Consider the following 20,669-nt stretch of genomic DNA (forward strand, 5'->3'; position numbering starts at 1 on the left):
TTTGGTTACAAATCAAATGAAATTGTGGTTTCATTACAAAGTAACAACGTTCAAAACATTACAGTGGAAAAAACAGAAAGAAATGAAAAAGTTCCCAGATGATCATATCATCTCCAGTTTCCTGATTAAAAACAGATTTTAAAAATGATATTAAGAAATTCACCAACCCAACAAACTATCAATCATAAAACCATTCAATCATCTGATCAATAATCTTTCATTTGGACTTTTGGTTCTTCGTGCTGAGATCATCAGAGCTGCTGTTTGATCACTGAGATCTTCATCGGTAGAATCTTTACTGGTTTATTAAGAGTGTAGAAATATGGAAACATCTTGTCAGTGAAGGTGTGTGTGAAGGTGTGTATGTGTGTGTTAGTATCCAGATCAGAGAAGGACAGCTTTCCTCTGTCCCAGTCCAGATTCACTCTGATCCTCTGGAGATTCTTCTGGACTGAAAGATGAGTGGGAGGAGCTGAAGGAGAATGTGCTGAGAATCCACAATAAGATAACTCTATATCAAACCATCCAGACTTTATGCCTCCCTTCCTCTGAACAGACTCTTCTAACACACCAAGTCTCCAGCCTTTACTGTCTCCAACATCAACATCCCAGCTGTGGTTCCCTGAATTAAAACCATCAGAACTCAGAACAGACCACCACCAATCAAATCTCTCTGGATTATCAGGAAGCTGCTGTTTCTCTCCTCCAGTCAAACTGGTCAGATCTTCAGACAGATGGAGTTCTGGACCAGCCGTGTTTGGGTCCAGAACCAGAGGAGTGTAGGTCACCATGTTCTCCATGTTGCTCCAGATGTTGAAGGCCAGGTTGCCCAGATGTTTGGCCTGGTCTATCAGAGCTCCTGAGGGCAGCTGTGGATCCTCCAGCAGGGGGCAGCGCTGGACTCTTTCCACTGCAGCCTTGTAGTTGTGCAGGAATGAGACGTCTTCAGCTCTCAGCTCCTCCTCTGTGGCTCTGACTGTGTCTGAAAGAGCTGCTATCTCTCTGCTCAGAGCCTCCATCTTCTCCTTCATCATCCCTCTCTTCTGCTCCTCTTCCTCCCTCAGTGCAGCCAGCCTGGCCTCCTCTTCCTCTGCTAGAAACTGATGAAGCTGCTTAAACTGCTCCATAATCTGCCTCTCTGTGTGTCGGGCCTGGACCTTCAGGTGTTCTGCTGTCTGATCAAACTCCTCCTGAACTTTCTTCCTGAGCTCCAGCTTCTTCTTTAAAGGCTCCAGAGATTCCTGAAGGTTCTTCTTGTGTTGCTGAGCAGCTTCATCGATGGGTCTGAATCTGTGCTTGGTGTGTTTTTCTGAATCTCTGCAGACGACACACACTGGCTGCTGATGGTTCAGACAGAAGAGCAGACAGCAGAGATCCTCTGAAGCTCTCTGCTCTCTCTGCTGTAAGAAAGACTCACACAGATTCTTCAGAACCAGATTACAGGGAGGATCAAATTTAGAAGATCTCCTCTTACAAACTGGACACTCTCTTGATGGTTTCTCTCTCCACCAGTTCTTCAGACACTCCTTACAGAAGCTGTGGCTACATGACAGAAGAACCGGATCCTTAAAGACGTCCTGACAGACCGAACAGCAGAGATTCTCCTCTAACCTCGAAGCCATTTTGTCTCTGAGTGAAGCTAAAAACACAGCAGACAGAAAGTTAAACCAGGAAGTCAGTTTCCCTCCTGCAGAAACTTTATTCTCTTACTTTAATTATGATTTCCCTGTTTTTCTTCCAGCAGCAGTCTGTGTTCCAGCGTCTGGTTCCTCAGTTTTCTCTCTGGTCGCCTTCAGTATGTCCTGAGTCGGTAGTTTGGTGGAAAGCTGGTGACACAAATGATGTTGAGTGTTTTCTTATGAGATTTTTTCTCTCTGAAATATTTCCTGTTCTTCCTGTTTTTCAAAGGTTCCCGTTTGAATTCCAGTCTTGAGGCAAAGATGTGGTGCCCTCACCAGGATTTCATGTTAATCTGCAGTTTTGGAAAACACTACAATACTTTACACGAACTCTATTCTCTGAACTACATGGAGCCAGTGGAAGGACTTTAGAACTGGTGTGATGTGCTCTAATTTCCTGGTTTTAGTCAGAACACGAGCAGCAGCGTTCTGGATCTGATTGATTTGTTGGACAGACCTGTGAAGACGCTGTTGCAATAATCAACACGACTAAAGATAAACACATGGATGAGTTTCTCTAGATCTGGCTGAGACATTAGTCCTCTAACCCTGGAAATGTTCTTCAGGTGATAGAAGGCCGACTTTGTAACTGTCTTTATGTGGCTCTGAAGTTTCAGGTCAGAGTCCATCACTACTCCCAGGTTTCAGGCTGATTGCTGGTTTTTAGTTGTAATAACTGAAGCTGTTCGTTGACTCTAGAACTATAACTCTAGATCTAAAATTCTAGATCTATAACCCTAGATCGTTCCTCTTTAGGTCCAAAGATAATTTCAGTTTTGTTTTTGTCCTGCTGGAGAACGTTTTGGCACATCCACACATTTATCTGTTCTAAGCATTTATTCAGTGATTGGTCGGGGTCAAAGGTCACCTGGTGACATCGTAATTGTTAGAACTGTAAATATCATTTAGCACATATGTAGCAGCTCCCCAGCAGTTGAATTTATCCAGCCAGTCTCGACGGGTGAATTTAGCGTTTTTATTTTTCTTCGGGTGATTCGTCACCACAGTCACCGTGAAAACTAAAACATATACAAATATTGGAATACAAACATAAACTTACAATACAAACAACAAAACAAAACGTACCTCGCTGCTTTCACTGGGGAACACTAATTGTTGATGTCTTCATGCTACTCAGCTTGACAGTTCAAGTCATTGATTGACACGACGATTCTACCAGCTTTTAAAGCCCTCATTAGTTACGGCAGCCCAAGAGGTACAACAACAAAAAAAACCCAAAACATTACAAAGTGCAAATACCATCAAACAAAACAAAACAACAAAAATACTAATCAAAACAGACAAACATCCATAAACAATCTGTGCCATACTTAATTTAGAAAATTCTTAATTTACTTTAGTCTATCCGTTACACTCCCACCAATAATGCATGAACTATTACCAAAAAATCATGCATTATTTCAAAATTTCCCTTAAAACCATGCAGATTGTTTAAAACATGCTTGTCTGTGAACATTCAGTTTACAAGTCACTTTCTAAAAACACCACCAATGTTTGCACTGGTCTTTGTATCACTGAACTCTTAGAGATAAAATCCCTTCCTGATCTTTGTTCTCAACTTCACTTTTCGAACTCAGCCGTCCCTACCAACCATTGTTTCCACAACACGACCCAACTGCCACCTATTTCTTGGGAGAAAATCTTCTTTAACAATTACAACATCATTTACCTTTAGATTGCGTCGAATTACATGCCATTTTTGTCTAATGGAAATATTCTGGAGGTATTCTCTCTTCCACCCACAAAAACTCAGGACCTGTTAGCCAATTTGTAGTTAAAATCTCAGAGGTACATAACCCTCTTGATGCATGATCTGCTGGATTTTCAGTGGTGTCAACATGATTCCATTGATTTGGATTTGTGTTCGCTCTAATTATCTGGACCAGATTTGCCACAAATACATGAAACCGTCGTGCTTCATTATTAATATATGACAACACTACTTGTGAATCTGTCCAGAAAAACTCTGTCTATCTTCATATCAAGTTCTGATTTTAACAGAACGCTCAACCTAGCAGCAACCACTGCAGCTGTAAGCTCGAGACGAGGAATGGTTGCAATTTTCAAAGGAGCAACTCTGGCTTTAGCCATGATTAAAACACAATGAATTTCACCTTTGTCATTCTCAAATTTGAGGTAAGAGCATGCACCATATGCTAGGCTGCTAGCATCTGAGAAGTGATTTAGTTCTGTTTTAACATTTTTTCCAAATCCTTGGGGATGATAACATCTTTGTATCATTAACCCTTTCACATCCTGAAGGCTAAACTTCCACTTCTCCCACCGTACAAGTAAGTCTTCAGGCAGAGGGTCATCCCATCCAATACTTCTGCGGCACAGATCTTGTAAAATACATTTCCCATTCATAATGAATGGTGAAATAAATCCAAGCGGATCATATAGAGATGCTATTACTGACAAAATACCACGGCGTGTATCAGGTTTGTCCCTCAGATCAATGTGAAAGCCCAAACAGTCACTTTTGACATGCCATCGCATACCTAGAGTATGTTCAGTAAGTGTTAAATCAGGCTTGAGATCAGCAGAAACCACACTTGTGGCTCTCTCAGATGGATTCACACAATCTAGAACTTCAGACCTATTGGAATTACATTTGTGGAGTCTCAAACCACCTTCTTTGCACAGTTTCTGCGCTTCAGTTATTAGTGTGGTGGCATCATTAGTTGTAGGGACACTTATTAATCCATCATCAACATAAAAATTATTCTCCACAAATGCTGCTGCAGATGGAAACTTTGATCTCTGCTGATGTGCCAAATATTTCAGACCAAAATTAGCACAGCCTGGAGAGGAGGCAGCACCAAAAAGGTGGACTTTCATCTGAAATTCTTTAGGCTCGCTCTCCAAATCTCCTTGCTCCCACCATAGAAACCTGAGGTAACAACGATGCTTTGATGAAACATAAAACTTGTGGAACATCCTTTCAATGTCACAAATAATAGCAACAGCTTCTTTTCTGAAACGCAGAAGGATTCCAATTAAAGAGTTAATCAAATCTGGACCAGTCAACAAAGTGTCATTCAAAGAGGTACCATGAAATTTAGCTGAGCAGTCAAACACTACTCTTAACTTATCTGGTTTCTTTGAATGATACACCCCATGATGAGGTAAGTACCACACACAACCATCATTGATGTTTGTCTCAGGAGCTAGTTCAGCATCACCACAGCTAATGATTGACTCCATAAATGTTTTATAATGATTGTTGAACTGATCATTTCTTTTTAACCTTCTCTTTAGATGTTGTAAACGAACAATAGCCAGCCTCTTATTATTTGGTAACACAGGACGGCAGGGTGTTTTAAATGGAAGGGGCATCTCCAAATGTCCATCGTCTTTCTGTGTAATATTTTCACTCAGAAGTTGTATAAACCGAATGTCATCTTGGGAAACACATTTTCCTTCTAGACCCTTTTCATTGAAATCCAACTCCAAAACTCTTAAAACATCAGAAGGAGCGGGCATTTCTTTCACCATCACTCTATGTACAAATCTTTGGTTACCTTGCCGGTCTAAATGTGGATTGGCTGCCCCGATAATACTCCAACCAAGAGCAGTCATCTGAGCAAAAGGTTCATTTTCCCCACCAACAACAACTTCCAAGGGAGCCAAAGCAGAAGGACAGTCAAAACCAATGAGTAAACCTACTTCACAGTCTTGTAAAGCAGGCATTTTGCCAGCCAGATGTTTAAGGTGAGGCCACTGTAATGCTGTACTTCTACTTGGTATGCAAGATGTATCAACAGGAATGAAGTCACGTGTGTATGCTTGCGGCAACCGTATATAATCATCAGAGAAAAAACTCCGAACTTGCAAGTCAAACACATTTTGACTAGAAACAGGTGTATCAACAGAAACCATGGTACTAAGTTTTAGCTGTACTGGTTTGGTTTCAACCGTCAAGTTTTTCACAAGATCTTCTAAAACAAAGGAGGAGTCACTCTGAGTATCAAGGAGTGCATAAGTAAGTATTTCTTTCCCAGGATCCTTCACAGAGGACAGAAAAACTGGAATAATACTTGATGTGGCAGAAATATTTCGGGTGAGTGGAAGTGATAAAACATTGTGAGAAACCTGAGGTGTTTCTTTTGTTTGACAGCATTTTTAGAGTATTTTTCTGTTGAGTTTTTATATGAACTTCACTGCCGTTTTTTACAGTGTGCTCTGGGAGAAAACCTAAGAAGAGGATTGCCCAAAGCAACAAAAACCTGTTTTAAGTTTTAACATTCATGTCTGCATTTTGTTCTGTGGTTCTGAGTCACACAGAGCAGAAAACACAAAGTCAACGATAAAAATGACCAACAAGAACTAAAAACCTTCTTTTTATCATCAACATGCTGCATTTTGGCTCTAATTTCACTGAAATACATTCTTAACCTAATTGATGGCCCTTTGCCTGCTGACACCATTTAATAAAACATAAATGAAGGGATTTCAGGCCAACCTGAGTTTATGTTTCATAACCAGAGCTTCTGTGGACGGCGGATTTGTTCCTCTATAATATTTCAAGAATCATGTTGACAAAGTCCATCAAAGTTTTTACCTGAACTTTGACCTTCCTTTCATCATTCATCATGTTTTTCTAGTTGCACAGGAGATGAAATGAAAGTTACTCTGGAATGAAGCTAAATAACAAGCAGAAAGTCAAAGTTGATCCTAATCCGGCTCATCGCTGAGCTCCTTCCTTTGCTTCTTGTTTTTGTGGAGCTACTGGGTCTTCATTCCCCACAGGATCCATTTAGACGCCTTGTTTTGATTTCTTCACATCTCTCCATCTTTAAAGGCCTGAGGGCAGCGTTCCTCCACTCTGACCAATAAAATCAAGTCTTCTTCCATCAGAAGGAGTGAGAGGAAACATTAATGCATCATTTACTGATGATGTTTAATCTGAAGCATCAATGAAAAGAAACTTGATCATTTTATCTGTTTTTATTGGTTTTATTTTTGCTGGTTCAGGTTAACAAGAGACATTCATGAACAACAAACATTTGTTCCCATAAACCAGCTGATATATTTGTTTACATGAAATTCTTCCAAAATGAAAAATAATACAGAAAGACGCCAGGTTTGGATAGGAAGCGGCTCATTTGCTTAAATCAATAATAGAGCAACCAAAGCAAATACATTATATTTTGGATTTCTGTCCAGATGGTGAAGCTGAAAACTTCTAGGGAATAATAAATCAGTTTTTGCAAATTCTGCTTATCAATTATTTTTGTTGTTTTATTTTGTTTACCAATAAAGCAATGCTGTGTCCATGGCTCTGTCCATGTTGTGATGGTAAAGTTATTTTAATTTTCTAATCTTTTATAAATAAATCAGAAAGAGCAAAAGTTCATGAAGTCTCAAAATTTCGCATGCGGTTTTAGAAAAAGTCTCAAAAAACAAATGATTCTTCCTTGTCATGAAGAATTTCATTAACGATCATTTCATCTGCAGTTTCAGTATTAAAAACAATGAGTTTCAAAATAATGAGAAGAATTTTACCAACCCTGCAAATAATACAATCAATCATAAAACCAATCAATCATCTGATCAATAATGTTTCATTTGGACCAATAATGTTTCATTTGGATCATCAGAGCTGCTGTTTGATCACTGAGATCTTCATCGGTAGAATCTTTATTGTTTTATCAGTGCCAAAGTATGGAAACATCTTGTCAGTGAAGGTGTGTGTGAAGGTGTGTATGCGTTTGTTAGTATCCAGATCAGAGAAGGACAGTTTTCCTCTGTCCCAGTCCAGATTCACTCTGATCCTCTGGAGATTCTTCTGGACTGAATGTTGAGTGAAAGGAGCTGATGGAGAATATGCTGAGAATTTACCTTCACTGAACTGCATAACCAACAATCCAGACTCTGTGCCTCCCTTCCTCTTAACAGACTCTTCTATCACACCAAGTCTCCATATGTCACTGTCTCCAACATCAACATCCCAGCTGTGGTTCCCTGAGTTAAAACCATCAGAACTCAGAACAGACCACCAGTAATCAAATCTCTCTGGATTATCAGGAAGCTGCTGTTTCTTTCCTATTCTAAAGCTGGTCAGATCTTCAGACAGATGGAGTCTTGGACGAGCCGTGTTTGGGTCCAGAACCAGAGGAGTGTAGGTCACCATGGTCTCCATTTTGCTCCAGATGTTGAAGGCCAGGTTGCCCAGATGTTTGGCCTGGTCTATCAGAGCTCCTGAGGGCAGCTGTGGATCCTCCAGCAGGGGGCAGCGCTGGACTCTTTCCACTGCAGCCTTGTAGTTGTGCAGGAATGAGACATCTTCAGCTCTCAGCTTCTCCTCTGTGGCTCTGACTGTGTCTGAAAGAGCTGCTATCTCTCTGCTCAGAGCCTCCATCTTCTCCTTCATCATCCCTCTCTTCTGCTCCTCTTCCTCCCTCAGTGCAGCCAGCCTGGCCTCCTCTTCCTCTGCTAGAAACTGATGAAGCTGCTTAAACGGCTCCATTATCTGCTTCTCTGTGTGTCGGGCCTGGACCTTCAGGTGTTCTGCTGTCTGATCAAACTCCTCCTGAACTTTCTTCCTGAGCTCCAGCTTCTTCTTTAAAGGCTCCAGAGTTTCCTGAAGTTTCTTCTTGTGTTGCTGAGCAGCTTCATCGATGGGTCTGAATCTGTGATTGGTGTGTTTTTCTGAATCTCTGCAGACGAGACACACTGGCTGCTGATGGTCCAGACAGAAGAGTTTGAGTTTCTCAGAGTGCAGAGAGCAGAGATCCTCTGAAGCTCTCTGCTCTCTCTGCTGTAAGAAAGACTCACAGAGATTCTTCAGAGCCAGATTACAGGGAGGATCACTGGTGAACGATATCGCCTTACAAACTGGACACTCTCTTACTGGTTTCTCTGTCCACCAGTTCTTCAGACACTCCTTACAGAAGCTGTGGCTACATGACAGAAGAACTGGATCCTTAAAGATGTTATAACAGACTGAACAGCAGAGATCCTCCTCTAACTTGGAAGCCATTTTGTCTCTGAGTGAAGCTGAAAACACAACAGACAGAAAGTTAAACCAGGAAGTCAGTTTCCCTCCTGCAGAAACTTTATTCTCTTACTTTTACTTTGATTTCTTTGTTTTACCTCCAGCAGCAGTCTGTGTTCCAGCGTCTGGTTTCTCGGCTCTCTGTTCTCCTTGTTCTGTCAGTCGGTGACGAAGGTGATCCTGAGTGTTTTCTCAATCAGTTTTTTCTCTCCTCTGATCCTTTTCTTGTTGGATTTAAAGTCTTGAGGCTCTAAATATCAGAGACGATGTTTCGCTGTATCATGTCCTGGATGACACCAAGTGCTGCTAATCCAGCAGCAATTGGTCAGAAGAGACGGTTTGAATTTTCTCTTCCTCTCTCTGCTCTGCCTACATGAAGCCTCTTTTTCAACTCCTCCTGGATTTGGGGTCATAGTTCAGATTTTATCTCAAGTTTTGTGAGGTAATCAACTAATCATGATTCAGTCAAAGTAATGAAATAACGAAGATGTCACTGTGTATGGTCTGATTGATTGGTTTTTTTTGTTTTGCCATTTTTTGTTTTTCTTTGGTTGTTTTCATTGGGTTTTTGTGTCTGAATGTTTGCTGTTGTATTTGCTTTTATTCATGAGGACTGTTTTCTGATTTTTATTGTTAATTTGTTTCTTCCTGTTGTGCAATGAAGCTAAACAAAATGCTAACAGTTAACATTTAACTCCTGACTCCAGCAGCTCTGGCAGGCTCCCACACTTTGGACTGAACCATTGTTCTAATAATGGTAGAACTTAAAAATTAATCCTTATGTTTTTCTGAGATAAATGGCAGATTTATTTCGTTTTTTGTTTCTTTTACCTTTTCATATTGATATTTAAAAGCATTCGTTTCTTCAACGATTCTTTTTAGGGGGTGCTATTCTAGACTTTTCCGGACTTCCCCGGATCTCCCCCCGAGATGTCACAGATTGTCAGAACAGTGCTCATCAGATTTTCATGCTACAGCGCATCTAGACATTTATGTCAGTGTTAACTTTCAAAAACTGCTACCGTCATGTTTACAAAATCATAGCAGTTGGGTCTATTTTGGCTCCCAATCTAGACTAGAATCGACCAAAAACACAAATTACTCTTCTGCATAAGAGGGAAGAGAAGCCAGACACAGAGAACCATAGTCAAACACTGTCTGGGATCAACTTCAGCTCTCAGTCCTCAACTAACTTTTGTTGAAACACAGTATGACCTAATCACTTGAACGTTGTAGCTCTAAACAGCTGCAACGTGACCTAACTGATTACACAACATTTAAATACAAGCTCTTTTCTTTAAATCTGCGCATGACTATTGACGTGGCATTGTTTCCTATATCTCTGATAAAACAGGAAGAGTGTGTAAACATTTCTTACCTCCAATCAAACATCCAAAGAACAGTTAATAATGTACCACAGAAAGAAAAGGAGCCTAGTAAAAAAACATGAAAGAATAATAATATGAAAACATAACCTTTCAGAAAAACTCATAATTTAAATGAATTTAGATTATAACTTTCCCAACAATAGAAGTTAGTAAATATATTCGGAAATCCTTCTTTAAGTGACAAGGTTTGAGTAGCGCTTAACAGTTGTACGTAGGATTTTAAAAAATTGATGAATGATGAAAACTTTCCTAAGACTGCCGGATTCCTTTATTTGAATATCTTGGTAAATTATAGACTGGCAACCTGTCCAGGGTCAGAACGGTACCACACTAATTATTTAATCCGAATGTCTCCCTGTTAAATATGTGTGGTTATATCTGTGCATTTAAACCCCGCATCATATCCTTCAGTACTGTTGTAGATTCTGTCTTTTCCTTCGTCTCTTTTAGCTTCTTTTACCTGCTTACAAGCACATGCTGACACTTACATAAACATGTTTATGTATGACTGCTGGCAGTCATACATAAACAAACTGAAGCTGATCAGACTGCCCTTTAGAGAGGAAACAGATTGCAAAGAATAAAAGCTAAACTCTCTACAGTCTTTGCCTCACCTGGTTTCAGCCATAAGGTGAGGAAAACAACCAGCGTCCTCTATGAGGATCAGATATCATTGAATCCTGTCTGGGCACGTTGGACAGAATGTGGGTCAGTGTGTGTGGCTGTCTCCTAACGGTGTAAATTTATCATTGAGCCCTGAAGTGCCCATGTTGGACAGAATGTGTGTGTGAATGTGTGGCTGTCCCATGATTTTGGGTGAAACTTGATCATTGTGTCAGAAAGTGTCCATGTTGGACAGAATGTGTGTGTGTGTGTGTGTGTGGGAGAGGATGTGCGTGCGGGGGTGGGCATGTGTGTGTGTGTGGGTGTGTGTGTGTGTGGCCGTCCCCTGACTATGTAATTTTATTATTTAGTACTGAAGTTTCAATGATGGACAGAATGTGTGTGTGAGTGTGTTGCTGTCTTCTAATGATTGGTTTAACTTGACTATTGTGTCCTGAAGTGTTGATGTTGGACAGTATGTGTGTGTGAATGTGTTGCTGTCTTCTAATGATTGGTTTAACTTGACTATTGTGTCCTGAAGTGTTGATGTTGGACAGAATGTGTGTGTGTGTGTGTTGGGGGGGGGGGGGGGGGGTGCATGCATGTGTGGTGCACGCTGGGGTGCGTGGGTGTGTGTGTGTGTGTGTGTGTGTGTGTGGCCATCCCCTGATGATGTAATTTTATTATTTAGTTCTGAAGTTTCAATGATGGACGGGGTTTGTGTGTGTGTGTAGATGTCCCATGACGGTGTGACTTGATCATTTACTCTTTTTGTTAGGACAGTTATTGTCCTATAATGATTTAAAAATATTTAGAAAATTATTATATTCGTTATCCATGTCATTTTCTTTCAATACTGACACCCAGATTGTTTAGATAATTAATTTTAAACGTGTTTATGGATTCAGTCCTTATTCTTTTAAAACATGAATTGCTCTCGCTCTTATCTTTCATGTTCACAAGCAACAAAAACAGGTAAAGTGATCTCTAGTATCATAAACTAATAATCCAGTTATTGAACTGTTATGTATTAAATTAGTAAATATATTATCTATTAATGTTGCACTATTAGATGTGATCCTGATAGGTCTTATAATTTGACCTAACAAAAAGGCTCAGACTGCATAAAGTATTAAATATTAAAATCCTCAGAAAAAAGACCCAATATATGCAACTAACAATTAATTTTTTCCATATACTGTATATTTTGACTGTTAAGCACTCAAGATGTCTTTTAGCACTTTTGTCATGTTTTCAAATATTTCATGTATAAGATTGCTGTCCACATATAGAGCTACTCTGCTGTCCGTCTTCACGTCTCTGTTAATATAACTGATTTCATAACCGTCTAGTTAAAGTCAGTCTTGATATTAAACCAGGTTTCAGAAATAGTTATGACACTTAAATCCTGAATGAACTGGCTTAAACAAACTTTGATGCTGTTAAAATTCACATATAAGCTTCTGCTGTTGAAATGTATAATGGAAAATGTATTATTTGCTTTAACAGTCAAATTGTGTTGCTGAGTAGAATAGTAGCAATAGTTGTTAACAGTATTATAGATAAAGTTATTTTCTGGATCCAAATCCTGTTCCAGGTCTGGACTTTAATATTCAGTGTAATCAAATGTTTTTGATAGAGGTGTTCATGTTGTAATCATTAATAAAACTAAAGTTTTGGTAAATTGTGACCTGATTGAAAGAGATGATGTGACAGGATGATTGGCTCTTCCTGAATCTGTCTTATTTTGGTCCTTTAGCTCCATCTAGTGGAGGATAAAATACACAGGTCTGTTCTGCAGCCGTGATTTTGTAAATATTTTACTCCCAGATTAGTGCTTCTAATCATCAGTGTCCAGTTTTCTTTCTTTAGTTCTAAAAATTGAAAATTGTTTCATTTTAGCGATTCCATTGATCAATTTAATAATGGCTTCCAGAAAATAGAAGCGGTTTTTGTTTTGATAAAAGAAAAATATCCCGATGATGCTAGCTATCCTGTTTGTTTTGGTTGTATATACCCAGAATGCCTTGCGCTGTGGTCCACTTCATGCTTATGGAGCAGTTGCTGGTTCAGTCCACCTCAAAGCACCAGATTAAAACAATTTCACTCCCATAATTAAAGAAAAAATGAAACATCTAAATCCTTGATGAAAGAAAATGATCTTTCCTGATGACAGAGAATACAAAGTTATTTAAAATAATAGAAGGAAATCTGATTTTAATCAGAATATTATGTTTCTGTCTCTAAAACCCACCAGATCCCTGATAATCTTTCAACACTAATGGGTTTATTTTACTGTCTTCATCTAAAATATTAACTAAAATAAGATTTTGGCTTTGGAGTAAAAACCTGTTTGTGACTGAAGCTGTTGCCAAAACCTCATTATTCTGGAGCCTCTAATTGGTTTCTTTATTTTATAATTACTTTTCTAATGGGAAATCAGATATAATAAGATGACTTGTAAATATCTGTTTTTATTGGTTTTATTTTTGCTGTTTCAGATTAACAGCAGACATTCATGAAGAATGGTCATTTGTTCCCATGAAGCAGCTGATATATTTGTTTGCATGAAGTTCTTCCAAAATGAACAAGAAAAATACAAAACAAAACGTAAGGTTTGGATTGGAAGAGGCTCATTTGTACAAACAATAGTGCTTAAAATAAAATGAAACATTATGTGTTGGATGTCTGTGCAGATGGTGATGTTGAAAACATCCATGGATAATAAATCCTTGTTTTTACAAATCAAATGTTTTTAATCAGGAAAATGAACATCATCTCCAGTTTCCTGATTAAAAACATTGACTTTTAAAATAATAGAAATAAAATTGCTAATGCAGCAAGCTAAACAGGACATCATAAAACCAACCAATCATCTGATCAATAATGTTTAATTTGTACTTTTTTGTTCTTCATGCTGAGATCATCAGAGCTCATGTTTGATCGCTGAGATTTTCATTGTTAGGATCTTTACTGTTTTATTTGTGTAGAAATATGGAAACATCTTGTGAGTGAAGGTGTGTGTGAAGGTGTGTATGTGTGTGTTAGTATCCAGATCAGAGAAGGACAGCTTTCCTCTGTCCCAGTCCAGATTCACTCTGATCCTCTGGAGATTCTTCTGGACAGAGAGACGAGTGGAACGAGCTGGTGGAGAACATGCTGAGTAGCTACATCCATTGAACTCTATGCACAACAATCCAGACATCCTTCCTTTCCTCTGAACAGACTCTTTTAACACACCAAGATCCCAGAATGAACTGTCTCCAACATCAACATCCCAGCTGTGATTCCCTGAGTTAAAACCCTCAGAACTCAGAACAGACCACCAATCAAATCTCTCTGGATTATCAGGAAGCTGCTGTTCTTCTCCTCCAGACAAACTGGTCAGATCTTCAGACAGATGGAGTTCTGGGCCAGCCGTGTTTGGGTCCAGAACCAGAGGAGTGTAGGTCACCATGTTCTCCATGTTGCTCCAGATGTTGAAGGCCAGGTTGCCCAGATGTTTGGCCTGGTCTATCAGAGCTCCTGAGGGCAGCTGTGGATCCTCCAGCAGGGGGCAGCGCTGGACTCTTTCCACTGCAGCCTTGTAGTTGTGCAGGAATGAGACGTCTTCAGCTCTCAGCTCCTCCTCTGTGGCTCTGACTGTGTCTGAAAGAGCTGCTATCTCTCTGCTCAGAGCCTCCATCTTCTCCTTCATCATCCCTCTCTTCTGCTCCTCTTCCTCCCTCAATGCAGCCAGCCTGGCCTCCTCTTCCTCTGCTAGAAACTGATGAAGCTGCTTAAACTGCTCCATAATCTGCCTCTCTGTGTGTCGGGCCTGGACCTTCAGGTGTTCTGCTGTCTGATCAAACTCCTCCTGAACTTTCTTCCTGAGCTCCAGCTTCTTCTTTAAAGGCTCCAGAGTTTCCTGAAGTTTCTTCTTGTGTTGCTGAGCAGCTTCATCGATGGGTCTGAATCTGTGATTGGTGTGTTTTTCTGAATCTCTGCAGACGAGACACACTGGCTGCTGATGGTTCAGACAGAAGAGCAGAGAGCAGAGATCCTCTGAAGCTCTCTGCTCTCTCTGCTGTAAGAAAGACTCACACAGATTCTTCAGAACCAGATTACAGGGAGGATCAAATTTAGAAGATCTCCTCTTACAAACTGGACACTCTCTTGATGGTTTCTCTCTCCACCAGTTCTTCAGACACTCCTTACAGAAGCTGTGGCTACATGACAGAAAAACCGGATCCTTAAAGACATTATAACAGACTGGACAGCAGAGATCCTCCTCTGATATGGAAGCCATTTTGTCTCTGAGTGAACATCAAAACACAGCAGACAGAATGTAAAACCAGGAATTCAGTTTCCCTCCTGCAGAAACTTTATTCTCTTACTTTTACTTTGATTTCTTTGTTTTTCCTCCAGCAGCAGTCTGTGTTCCAGCGTCTGGTTCCTCAGCTCTCTGTTCTCCTTGTTCTGTCAGTCGGTGATGAAGGTGATCCTGAGTGTTTTCTCAATCAGTTTTTTCTCTCTGATTTTTTTCCTGTTGGATTTAAAGTCTTGAGACTCTAAATATGAGAGACGATGTTTCGCTGTATCATGTCCTGGATGACACCTAGCGCTGCTAATCCACCTCATTTGCTTTTGCTGTTCCTCTTTAAATCTGTTTGGTCAGAAGAGACGGTTTGAACTTCCTTCCTCTCTCTCTGCTCTGCCTACATGAAGCCTCTTTTTCAGTTCCTCCTGGATTTGGGGTCATAGTTCAGATTTTATCTCACCTTTTGTGATGGCAATCAGCTGCATTTTGTTGTAGAAACACCTTGTTGCCATGGTTACCATCATAAAAACTGTTGGGACAAGGAAATCGAGAGATGTATCCAAAGTGCACACATGAGCGTTATTGCATATCCTTCTTCCAAGAAGAAGGATAGGCTCTACAACTCTGCTGCTTATTGCACATTTTTATTAATTTCACTTAAAGTCTCAAAAATATTTACAAATCTTCTAAATTTCTCAAACTACTCTACTCTCTTTCACACTTCTTCTAACCTGGGTATGATATTTTGCTAGCTGGTAAACCTGAATTTCTCCACTGAGGGACAATAAAGGATTTTTCTAATTTTTTCATCATTTGCTCTGCAGCATTAATCCCAGCTGGCCTAAGTGTTGTTTAATGAACTGGTTTTAGGTTATTTTCTCTGAGCAGGTGTAACAACTTTAGAAAATGTGCTTTTATTTTTATTATCAAAATGTTTGAAATTTCACCAGATCCTGATTCACACTGAAGAATCCTATTTTTTGTTATATTCTAAGAATTTCCTATTATGTATTTTGGTAAACACTAATACATGTGCTGTTACTTTAAGTGAGTTTCTGTTATGATGTCAGTATTGTACTACCCTCTGTTGGCGCTTGGTTGCTTGAGAAGAGGTAGGAAATCTTCTTTGCTCTTGGTTAAGCTCGCGTTTTATGAAATATATAACATAATTGTAAATACATGCAGCTGTAAATGTTTATATGTTTTAAGACACACAGAGGAGTATTTTTTGACAATTTAAGAACATCTTTCCCTAATTTAGAGCTGATATTGTTATAAGGTAGTCACAGGGTTTCTCCGTGTGCTGATCTGCTAACAGGGGAATTCAGGGTCCTGTGAATGGATAATATTCAGTGTAATCAAATGTGTTTGATAGAGGTGTTCATGTTTTATCCATAACTAAAGAAAAAGTTTTGGAAAATTGCAACATGATGTGACAGGATGATTGGCTCTTCCTGAATTTGATTGATATAGGACCTTTAGCTCCATCTAGTAGAGGATAAAATACATAGATCTGTTCTGCATCCGTTATTTTGTAAATATTTTCCTCACAAACTGTTTATTTTCTATTTAAAAGTGCTTATAATCATCAGTGTCCAGTTTTCCATTTTTTTTTAGTTCTGATTGAAGAAATAAACTAAAGACTGTGAGATCAGTTGTTGGATAAAATGTAACGGTAATATGTTTAAAATAAAGAGCATTAAAATATCATCAAAATTTGTTTTATTTTACTGATTTTGTTTAAAAAAATTAAAAAACTGTTTACAGCTAACAGAAGCAGTTTCAAGATTTCTATTGATTTTGGTAATATTTCTCCCTCTAATCTTAGTTAGCATGTTTGTTTTTGGTTATATTTACCCAGAATGCCATGCACTGTGGTCCACTTCCTGGTTCCTCTGTAGGCGCATGCTCATGTTGAAGACATGTGCTCTGCTTCCCTCTGCAGGCCTGGACGGTGTACTGCATGTTGTCTCATTATTCACGTTAGAAACCTTTTAATTTTTACAAATATTAGTGGTAAATAATTGCAGTAATCTGTAGTAAACTAATACAGGTTAACATATGGCCAGACTTTTATTGTAGATTATCTGTAACAGGTTAAAATAACAAATAATCACCACTGTAATCATCACTGTATTGATGTTAAGTCAAGCAGAAACTTCGAACATCACATCTTGATGTTAGAAGGATTTTTAGCTGCAGATGCACGAAGCCATTAATCCCAACAAACCTGATAACTTTATCTGTTTCTACTGGTTTTAGTTTCGCTGTTTCAGATTAAAAAGAGACATTCATGAAATATGATCATTTGTTCTCAAGAGAAAGCTGACATATTTGCATGATATTCTTCCTAAATGAAGAAAAACATAAAATAACTAAAAGTTTGTATTAGAAGCAGCTCATTGGAACAAATAATAACGTAGCAAACAAAATGAAAGAAATTATGTTTTGGATTTCTGACCAGAGGGTGAAGTTGAAATAATAAATTTATGTTGTTGCTAATTCTGCTAATCTTGCATTGTTGTGTTCATTTATTTTGTTTACCAGTCAACAGTGCAGTGTAGATGGTTGGACGCATGTTGTGATGGTAAAATTGTTTTAGTTTTCTAATCCTTTATAAATAAAAAGGAGACAGCAAAAGTTCATGAACTCATTGCTAGATTTTGGTTGTGTTGAAAAACAAAATACAGTCTTATTAGCTACTAACACATTTATTAAGCTTCCATTATGCTTTCAATCATCTGCTAGTAATTTATTTACATCAATTTGTTGTAAATATTAAACAAAATTTAAAACATTACAGTGGAAAACACAAAGAAATGAAAAAGTCCCCAGATGATCAGATCATCTCCAGATTCCTGACTAAAAACATATTTTAAAAATGATATTAAGAAATACACCAAACCATCAAACTATCAATCATAAAATCAATCAATCATCTGATCAATAATGTTTCATTTGGACTTTTTGTTCTTCATGCTGAGATCATCAGAGCTGCTGTTTGATCACTGAGATCTTCATCGGTAGAATCTTTACTGTTTTATTAGTGTAGAAATATGGAAACATCTTGTCAGTGAAGGTGTGTGTGAAGGTGTGTATGTGTGTGTTAGTATCCAGATCAGAGAAGGACAGTTTTCCTCTGTCCCAGTCCAGATTCACTCTGATCCTCTGGTGATTCTTCTGGACTGAGAGACGAGTGGAAGGAGCTGATGGAGAATATGCTGAGTATTTATCTTCAAAGAACCTTATATAAAACCATCCAGACTTTAAGAGTCCCTTCCTCTGAACAGACTCTTCTAACACACCAAGTAACCCGCCTTTACTGTCTCCAACATCAACATCCCAGCTGTGGTTCCCTGAGTTAAAACCTTCAGAACTCAGAACAGACCACCACCATAAATCAAATCTCTCTGGATTATCAGGAAGCTGCTGTTTCTCTCCATAAGTCAAACTGGTCAGATCTTCAGACAGATGAAGTCCTGGATGAGCCGTGTTTGGGTCCAGAACCAGAGGAGTGTAGGTCACCATGTTCTCCATGTTGCTCCAGATGTTGAAGGCCAGGTTGCCCAGATGTTTGGCCTGGTCTATCAGAGCTCCTGAGGGCAGCTGTGGATCCTCCAGCAGGGGGCAGCGCTGGACTCTTTCCACTGCAGCCTTGTAGTTGTGCAGGAATGAGACGTCTTCAGCTCTCAGCTCCTCCTCTGTGGCTCTGACTGTGTCTGAAAGAGCTGCTATCTCTCTGCTCAGAGCCTCCATCTTCTCCTTCATCATCCCTCTCTTCTGCTCCTCTTCCTCCCTCAGTGCAGCCAGCCTGGCCTCCTCTTCCTCTGCTAGAAACTGATGAAGCTGCTTAAACTGCTCCATAATCTGCCTCTCTGTGTGTCGGGCCTGGACCTTCAGGTGTTCTGCTGTCTGATCAAACTCCTCCTGAACTTTCTTCCTGAGCTCCAGCTTCTTCTTTAAAGGCTCCAGAGTTTCCTGAAGTTTCTTCTTGTGTTGCTGAGCAGCTTCATCGATGGGTCTGAATCTGTGATTGGTGTGTTTTTCTGAATGACTGCAGACGAAACACACTGGCTGCTGATGGTCCAGACAGAAGAGTTTGAGTTTCTCAGAGTGCAGAGAGCAGAGATCCTCTGAAGCTCTCTGCTCTCTCTGCTGTAAGAAAGACTCACACAGATTCTTCAGAACCAGATTACAGGGAGGATCACCTTTAGAAGATCTCCTCTTACAAACTGGACACTCTCTTGATGGTTTCTCTGTCCACCAGTTCTTCAGACACTCCTTACAGAAGCTGTGGCTACATGACAGAAGAACCGGATCCTTAAAGACGTCCTGACAGACCGAACAGCAGAGATCCTCCTCTAACTTGGAAGCCATTTTGTCTGTGAGTGAAGCTGAAAACACAGCAGACAGAAAGTTAAACCAGGAAGTTAATTTCCCTCCTGCAGAAACTTTATTTTCTTTCTTTTACTTTGATTTCTTTGTTTTTCCTCCAGCAGCAGTCTGTGTTCCAGCGTCTGGTTCCTCAGCTCTCTGTTCTCCTTGTTCTGTCAGTCGGTGATGAAGGTGATCCTGAGTGTTTTCTCAATCAGTTTTTCTCTCTGATCTTTTTCCTGTTGGATTTAAAGTCTTGAGACTCTAAATATCAGAGACGATGTTTCGCTGTATCATGTCCTGGATGACACCAAGTGCTGCTAATCCACCTCGTTTTCTTTTGCTGCTCCTCTTTAAATCTCTGTTTGGTCAGAAAAGACAGTTTGAACTTCCTCCTCCTCTCTCTGCTCTGCCTACATGAAGCCTCTGTTTCAGCTCCTCCTGGATTTGGGGTCATAGTTCAGATTTTATCTCAGGTTTTGTGAGGTGTTTTTGCAACAAGGTGCAGCTGAACCTTGTTGTAAAAACAAGAAATGTATCCAAAGTGCAATAAGGATCATTATGTAATTTCCTTCTTCCGAGAAGCTGTTAAACTCTACAGCTCTGCTGTTTTTTACACATTTAATTCATTTAACTTAAAGTCTAAATATTTGCAAACTTTCTAAGTTTCTCAAACTATTTTACTCTCTTTCATATTTCTTTAAACCTGGGTGTTCTATATTCGCTGCAGTAATTCTCTCATGATATAAATTTATTTTATTTTTTATGATTTTATAATTTTTACCTTTGTGTGTGAGTCTGCACGCTTCCACCAGTTTGTCACTTTGCTGCTGGTAAACCTGAATTTTCCCACTGAGGAACAATAATGAACTTTTCCTCCAGAGCCAAACTGATCCTCTCAGGCCGTAGCGCTCCAGATTCTTGATTAATATTTCATGATCTATTGTATCAAATGTGTTTTTAAGTCAATAAATTCCCCAACAGCAGGTTTCTTTATATCTATTGAACTGGTTCCATCTTCTATGAATTGAAGAAATGCCATCACTGTGGATTTTAGGGACACTCTACTGACTCTCATAGGTGCATTAAAACCCTCATCATGTCCTTCGGTACTGTTGTAGATTCTGTCTTTTCCTCTGTCTCTTTTAGCATCTTTTACCTGCTTACAACCACATGCTGACGCTTACATAACCATGTTGAGACTGAAGCTGATCAGACTGCCCTTTAGAGAGGAAACAGATTGCAGAGAAGAATAAAAGCTAAACTTGCTACAGTCTTTGCTTCACCTGGTTTCATCCATAAGG

General features: G+C 39.4%; 3 protein-coding genes across 3 annotated transcripts; all 3 read right to left on the reverse strand.

Annotated features, from left to right (window-relative positions):
* Positions 1–236: 236 nt before the first annotated feature.
* Positions 237–1,788, reverse strand: LOC102225129 (tripartite motif-containing protein 35-like). Its single transcript, XM_023337910.1, has 2 exons — positions 1,711–1,788; positions 237–1,639 (listed from the first exon to the last, which is right to left on the reverse strand). Exon 2 carries the CDS (start codon positions 1,620–1,622, stop codon positions 252–254), a length of 1,371 nt encoding a protein of 456 aa, XP_023193678.1. The 5' UTR covers positions 1,623–1,639; positions 1,711–1,788; the 3' UTR covers positions 237–251.
* Positions 1,789–7,284: 5,496 nt separating this feature from the next.
* On the reverse strand, positions 7,285–8,700 carry LOC106700036 (nuclear factor 7, brain-like). Its single transcript, XM_014473559.2, has one exon. The coding sequence runs from the start codon at positions 8,683–8,685 to the stop codon at positions 7,300–7,302; it is 1,386 nt and encodes a 461-aa protein (XP_014329045.2). The 5' UTR covers positions 8,686–8,700; the 3' UTR covers positions 7,285–7,299.
* A 4,902-nt stretch (positions 8,701–13,602) lies between these two features.
* On the reverse strand, positions 13,603–19,735 carry LOC102225390 (tripartite motif-containing protein 35-like). Its single transcript, XM_023338681.1, has 3 exons — positions 19,463–19,735; positions 17,981–19,385; positions 13,603–14,899 (listed from the first exon to the last, which is right to left on the reverse strand). Exons 2-3 carry the CDS (start codon positions 19,366–19,368, stop codon positions 13,618–13,620), a joined length of 2,670 nt encoding a protein of 889 aa, XP_023194449.1. The 5' UTR covers positions 19,369–19,385; positions 19,463–19,735; the 3' UTR covers positions 13,603–13,617.
* Between the last annotated feature and the right edge of the window lie 934 nt (positions 19,736–20,669).

Source organism: Xiphophorus maculatus, chromosome 8, assembly GCF_002775205.1.
Source record: "Xiphophorus maculatus strain JP 163 A chromosome 8, X_maculatus-5.0-male, whole genome shotgun sequence".
NCBI lineage: Eukaryota > Metazoa > Chordata > Actinopteri > Cyprinodontiformes > Poeciliidae > Xiphophorus > Xiphophorus maculatus.

What these genes read in the sequence shown, in the direction of transcription:
- LOC106700036 (XM_014473559.2), bottom strand. Translation starts at nt 8,685, where the DNA reads ATGGCTTCCAAGTTAGAGGAGGATCTCTGCTGTTCAGTCTGTTATAAC.
- LOC102225390 (XM_023338681.1), bottom strand. Translation starts at nt 19,368, where the DNA reads ATGGCTTCCAAGTTAGAGGAGGATCTCTGCTGTTCGGTCTGTCAGGAC. An exon ending in GTGATCAAACAGCAGCTCTG is followed by an intron (nt 14,900 to 17,980) that starts ATGATCTCAGCA and finishes TCTGTCATGTAG; the next exon opens with CCACAGCTTCTGTAAGGAGT.
- LOC102225129 (XM_023337910.1), bottom strand. Translation starts at nt 1,622, where the DNA reads ATGGCTTCGAGGTTAGAGGAGAATCTCTGCTGTTCGGTCTGTCAGGAC.